Source organism: Thermobia domestica, chromosome 2 (assembly GCF_964235325.1).
Source record: "Thermobia domestica chromosome 2, izTheDome1.hap1.1, whole genome shotgun sequence".
NCBI lineage: Eukaryota > Metazoa > Arthropoda > Insecta > Zygentoma > Lepismatidae > Thermobia > Thermobia domestica.
Window position 1 is genome coordinate 113,015,235 of NC_137455.1, and position 7,261 is coordinate 113,022,495.

The 7,261-nt window shown below is 31.7% G+C and overlaps 1 protein-coding gene across 1 annotated transcript; it reads right to left on the reverse strand.

Moving 5' to 3' along the window:
- Positions 1 to 3,306: 3,306 nt before the first annotated feature.
- On the reverse strand, positions 3,307 to 6,391 carry LOC145679718 (uncharacterized). Its single transcript, XM_081750285.1, has 3 exons — positions 6,352 to 6,391; positions 4,418 to 4,575; positions 3,307 to 3,469 (listed from the first exon to the last, which is right to left on the reverse strand). Exons 1-3 carry the CDS (start codon positions 6,355 to 6,357, stop codon positions 3,364 to 3,366), a joined length of 270 nt encoding a protein of 89 aa, XP_081606411.1. The 5' UTR covers positions 6,358 to 6,391; the 3' UTR covers positions 3,307 to 3,363.
- Positions 6,392 to 7,261: the final 870 nt, after the last annotated feature.

Genomic DNA, 7,261 nt, shown 5'->3' on the forward strand with positions numbered 1-7,261 from the left:
ACTACAATTTTCGTAAAGTTAATTTTGAACTAATTTTTAGAACCTTATCTGCCGTTAATTGGGAAATTCTCTCCAACATAAAAGATGTAAATGTTGCACTTAATACATTTTATAATATTGTATGAAGTACTTGATAGGTATGTTCCACGAAAAAAAGTCTAGTACCAAAAAATATCCTTGCTGGTTCACTCACTCTATAATTAATACTATAGAATTAAAATACGAACATTTTAAGAATGGGAACAAGGTCATGAAAAATCAGATTATCACTTACCTGAGTTTATTAGACTTTGTAAGGAAGTTAGAAAAGACACAGCAACTTATCATGACTTTGTTAAGGCAATTGAGGACAGCAATATAACAAACCTTAGTAGTTTCTGAAAGTTTATTAAGAGTAAAACGAAACATCTTTCTACTCAATCAATTCAGCACAATGGGAGGGAGTTTTACAGGTAATGAAGAAGTTGCCAATCTTTTCACATCTCATTTTCAATCAACTTACAAGTAAACGCGGGGGTAAATATAATGTTGAGAATGTCGTGCATTTAGCATTAAAATGTGATTTATTGAACACGTTTGTTCTTTCTACTGTAAGTATGAAAGAGGTTGAAATGGTTATTAAGAAGTTAAAACCAAAAAAGTTCCATGGCCCTGATCTCATCTCGCCTTACTTAATTAAAGGTTGTGGTGAGATTCTAAAAACACCACTCCATATTATCACCAATTTGTCTATCGTAACCTCTAAATTCCCAGATAGGTAGAAAGTAGAAACCATATACCCAATTCCAAAATCCGAATCCAGAAGTGATATAAATAGTTATAGATCAATATCTATGTTATCCTCATTCGCTAAAGTATATGAAAGTATTTTGTATGAAAGGATAATAAATCATGTTAGCCCTGCCATTTCATCCCATTAACATGGAATTCTAAAGAGTAGGTCAACTACAACAAACTTGGTCATATTAACTGATCTCATAGTCTACGCTTGACAAAGGTGGTCAAATAGATGTGATACACATTTAAGTAAAGTATTTGATATTGTGGATCACGATGTACTATTAAGTAAACTTCATTTCTTCAACTTTCATAAACCATCATTACAACTAATAGCCTCGTATTTGAACAATCGCAAACAAGCAATGATTTACAACGAATTTCTCTCAGAGGCGAAGCTGGTAAACTCTGGAGTTTCCCAAGAATCGAATCTAGGTCTTCATTTGTTCCTATTATTTATTAATGATTTGCCTCAGTGTGTTAAGAAATGCGATAAATTGTTGTTTCCTGGCGACTTAAAGATATATTTGCCAATAACAACTGAACAAAGCTGAAAAAGACCGCAGGATTGTAATACGCCGCTATTATCTAGCTGTCCCGAAGCGCATTACATAAAATTTAGAAATTGGTGATGGGGCGTCTGGTCCGCATCTTGTGGTATTAAGATTAAAGTTACAAAACAACTTTTTCGAATCGAATTTAAAAAACAATTAGCAATTTAATTTCATAAATGATTTTACAGTTTTTAATAAGGAAAAACATGAATTTGTGTTTGTAACTTCTAATTTAGTTTAGAAATATGAAGCTGTAAATAGGTAAAACCTCGGATCGTACGTCAAAAGCTAATTCAACTGTAAATTATGTTTGTATTTATATTTAATTCCTAGAAATGTCAAATCAGATCGAACTGTTGCAAGTATATTGTTATTTGTTCACATACGATGTACAGCTTTATAGAAATAGAATGACCGATAATTAATAATTTTGATTAGGTTTATATATATATATATATATATATATATATATATATATATATCTACAAAACAACTATAGATATATAGATATAGATATATATTGAGAATATTAATTCTAATTTTGAATGTAGCCTCTGTCAAATTGAAAAAGGATATAAAAATGAGTTTAATGATATGATGAACTATAAGAATTGTATATGTTTACAAAGAAGATGCAATGAATGTGTTATAAGTGTAATATATAATTTTGAAAAAAAGGCTGTTGAAAAGTTTAGAATTGATCCCTATTAAAATATAATATAATATTCGTATGTTCTTCAATGCTGCATAATCTAATTGACATTTAAACGATGTTTCCTGCAAAGCTTGAGTTTTAATGGTCACTTTTACGTATGGCTTATGAAAAGAGAGATCTTAAGTTCTTCATTGTGAGAGTTCCTCCATTTGCACACCGAACTTCCAAATTTTTATAATCCAGCATGTTCCTATATGTGCGATAAAAAACATTTCATAAAATGGCGACCGTTGACAAAGACGTTTTGAGGTGCAGATAAAGAATACGCCGCAGTGAAGATAATACTCAGTGAATAATAAACAATGCAGTTGGTAGCAGCAATAGATGAGGATCAGAGGTACCTTAATGAAAATAATGAAGACAGAAACTACTCTATAAACTGATAATAAAATAAACGTTAGCATTGAAATCATTTTAGTTCTCTGGATTATTTCTAATAAGTTAACATCGTAGATATTCTAGTATAATGTTACAGCAAGATTTCCTGTTTATTACTTTTCGTTATAATACGAAATTTCCTTCTGGTGTTGCTCTCCACATTGTCCTGAATCTTGATTTTCTTCTGATCTTTCCCGTTTCTAAGAATGAATGGGTGGCGACTCCATTGCCAAGACTTTTAACTGAGTTCATGTAAGTCAAAATTAAATGGTTTTTCCATCGTGTAAATGAGCGTTTAATGTAAAATTTTATCACAGTTTGTAATCCAGCGCTGTTGCTTGATGTGGATGTATTGTCAATGAATTTAAGGGTACCTGATGACATCTTTATGCAACATGCATACCACTTAAGTAACAGAGTACTTAAAAAAATAGTATAATGATATTTCGTTTTAGTGCATTACACTTGTGGAGCACAGTCATTCAGGATAATACTCAAATAGAATTTACAAAAAAGAGTATCACATAAGCTTGGTAACTTCCATCCAGGAGTATTATAGGATGATCTAAATAATATAAATTAATGATGCCAAGAAAATTATGTTAGGTTTGAATATATATATATATATATATATATATATATATATATATATATATATATATATATATATATATATATATATATATATATATATATATATATATATATATATATATATGACATTCACAAATCCTCATACGTTTGAAGGAACTCCGCTTAAGAAAATAGAATCAGTGAAAGATCTGGGTCTAACCTCAGCTTAAAGTCCTTAGATACTAATAAACAACACTTTGATGTATTTTAAACAGTAAATTTATTGTTTAAATAATCGTTTTTTTTTTTTTGAGCACCAATGATTTTGATTATGTATTTTTTCTGCGTGACTAGAAGTGTTCCTATTTACAAGGTCCCTGGAGCAGGAGCAACGTTGATGTGGTGGCTGGCATAGGGAAAGCCTCCTGGAAGAGGAGCAGTGTGAAGAGAGCCACGAGTTTGAGCCACATATCTGGAAAAAAATAAGACCAGAAACATTAAAAAATATAGCTCAATCAGTGACATAATACAATAATACATTTTTTAATTTATCAGCACTGTTAAATCAGCTTTCAAGCAAGCATATTTGGAAGCTGTAGTTTTACTTGGTAGTTGCATGGTAATTGGTACTTACATGCCAATTACCATGTAAAGTAACATTATATGGTAATTGGCAATTTTAATAAGACCTTGTTTGTGCTAAAAGCAAACATATTTATTGTATGTCTGTTTAAATGTTTTGTTATGGTGAATTTTTGAAGAATTGTGTGATTTCTGTAGTCTGCTGAATTAATGTTGAGACAATTAGGGACTAAACGATTTCAATGTAAGTTTATCTTTCTAAATATGCTGGATGATATGGATACAATTATTAAATATTTTTATATACATTTCTAATTACTTGTTTGTTACACTTAAGTGTGTTTCTAACAGAAATCTATATTAGTCTGTTGTAGAAGTGAAGACAGTTCAAAGTGCCTAAGTGGAATTTCCTAAATTGAAAATTAAACTAGATTCTTAGTATGACCAAGAAAACTTGTCCAATACTTACGTTAAAGCATTGATAAAGAATTTAATGCAGAATTCAATTATGCAGTATTTCACATTATAGTGTAAGGAAATCAAAATCGCATTAAATTAAATCTAATTTAACAACCCGTGTATTTCTATATCTCCTGTAGTTAATGTGGCCAGGTCATGAAATAAAAAGAGACTCAGGAAGGGAAGATTTCTTTACACCTAAGATGTCGAGCTATTTACAATAAGGAATTACCAGCAATCAAAATTTGTTAAGTCTCATCGATGAAGACTATTGATGAACCAATATAAATGTTTATTTTTTATGAAAGATATTGGGAATAGCACAATTCTCGTTGGTTGTAGTGAGGTATTTTGCTTTTAAATAGTCTTCTGTACTTACCCTGGTTGGATTGCTGGGGCAGCAAGAACTGCTGGAGCAATAGCGGCTGGAGCGATTGCTGGAGCGGCCAAGAGACCATAAGATCTCAGAGCTGGAGCTGCAGACAAGATGAGCTGAGCAGAAGCTACAGCCAAGATGGCAAAAAGAACAATGACGTACTGGAAGGAAACAGAAAGAAAGAGCTTAATCTCCAATAGTATTATTCTACATTGTCTTACGATTGCTGTTATGAAATTGTTATATAGTTTTCTTGTAAGAAGTACTAAAAAATAGCACTATTCCAGTGTGATCTGTCATTCGTTCTATACTCTACCGCTAACCGGGCCTGAGATTTGTGCTGTCATATCTGAAAGCGAAAGATAAATCTTCAAATTTCTTGAATTAAAAATTACTGCTATCTGATGAAAAGGTTCATGAACTGAAATCGCCAGCGTAAGCTTTTATTATCATTCCGAAACGAGAATGTTTTATAGGAATCAACTTCAAAGTTTTTTCTTTCTTTTCTTAACACGTCAGAATCTATATTTACGTATGTTCGAAATTTCATTAGCTTAATATTTAATAAGGATGTTTTTGTATTCGTTATAAGACATTTTCTATGTATATGTAGAGTATTGGCTTTAAACGATTGGCTATCTACCTTACTTTGAAAGACCATGTACTCACGGTATATGGTTGCTCGGCGGTAAAGTGCTCAAAATTCTAAAGGGTAGATCCGAAGTGTTACTAGATGGGCTTTGTGGTGAGCAAGCACCGTGTGCGTGAGATTTCTCAGAGTTCTGTCGTTCCGTCCCTCTTTCTTCAATCTACTATTTTGTCCATTGTAATCATTACTGTCTCATTCCTGCAGCATAACCTCGGGTAAAAAAAAACAACTACAGAAACATATGCTCACACTTACGAATGATTTGTACCAAAACATTCTCGTTTGCTTCATATATTCTTTAGAACTTGGTTGAAAATCTAATTAATAAAATATTATGTCCACGGTTATCGGTAGAATGTGTTTAAAAGGGAAGGGTGTGTCTTTTTTCTTCTTTAAATAAGGGTTAGTTTTTACATTCCGATAGATCAGAGTTCAGACAGTGAAATGCAAATAAAATAACTTGCATTCGTAAACTTAGCTATGTTAAAGAATGATTTAAAAAATATTTTTTTAAAATACCCGACGCTTGGAAGATACAGACGCAACTAAAGTGATTGAGGCAAAACCAGAGATTTGGAAGAATCACAAAAATACTTAGGTTGTCTACCAAAACTGACCTGAGATCGAATCAGAGATCCTTTGCACTTAGGCAGTAATCTGTATAGGATTCACAATGTTCCACAAGACTATTCATATTTAGTACGAAGTAACACAAAGCATTATTTTTGAATATTAGCTAAATATTTTGCCAAACATAAGAATAAAAGTAAAACTTCAAGTGTTTATCATTTTTTTCTCGTAACATGAAGTTTTCTTTTGACAGAAAACGAACGAAGTGAATTTTTGACTGAAAAACTAAAAACTGTTGTTGTTGGAATGCGGGACATTTAAAAATTTGAGTCAGTTTGATACAAATTTTGCACACGTTTCATTATTACCATTACTGAAACACAGTTACGATTACTAAACATCCATGGAAAGTCTCAACAACTATGCGCATAAATAAGACATGGTCATTGCTGAAAATACTTTAAAGCCTTTTATGGAACTTCTTGAACTATTTCTTCTTAATGATACTTTCAATTCAACGCTTTGTATGGTTCAGTTTATGCATAAGATCTTAAGTGATATTCAATAAGTATGAAATGAATCGTTATGTACTTGATGGTTTCATCAAATTAACATTTCATTCATTCCGACTGTCCGCCACAAGAACGTAATTGTATGTGTATACAATGTCGCTTGTGTGGTCAATTTGTTTCAGCTTTAACTGGAATCTTTGCCTTACCTTCATTATGGTTGTAGGTATAAGCTACTTGTTTCTGCAGTGAAACTAGTGACGATTGCACTCGGAATTCTTCTTTATATATGTGCAGTTGAGAACAGAATAGAAAAAGAGTACATTCAATGACCTTCAGTAGACAGTACGGAACAAAGTGAGGTTAGTGATTATTTGCCATAAGTTTGTTAAGAATACTTCTTTGCAGGAGAATAGGTGGAGAACGGGAAGAATTGAATGACGTTTTGAACATGGGATGGGTGTGGTCTTGGATTCCAATTCGGTCTTTGCCACATAAAATAGTTGTAAGTTTAAGTACTTCTTGATTTTTTAAAATTAAAAGTGGGGAAAAGGTTTATCTTTGTACATAATCAATTATTAATCCACTGTTAGAGGAAGGTCTCTCTGGCTCTTCTCTGCAACCATATCTTATACTATACGTAATTCTATTCCATATTGTTCCACGATTTTTTATTATTTATTTTGTCATGACAGCTTGTATCAAGACACTTTCCACGTTGGTTGTTATCTCTTATGTTAGTACTCAGTCAAATGTTGATTTCGTGAATTCTTCTGACAATAGGACCGTGCAATATGATACTGTATTGCCTTTATTTTTACGATGATATATGTCATTTTACATTCTTGATACATTTAACTCTTTTCCTATGTTTGCGAGTTATTCCTAGACATCTCTGAGCACTTCCTTCTGTAGTTCTTAGACGGTAATGTCAGATTTTCATTATGCATATATTCAATCCACAATTTTTTTTTAAAAAAAAAAGATAGATTACATTCTCTGAAATTTCTTGATTCGGATATTTTACATTTTAATGTGAAACTATTCTGACCGAGTGAACTATAACTATCTCAGTCAAAATTACAGCTGAAACCGACAATTGTATATTTCTTATATTTT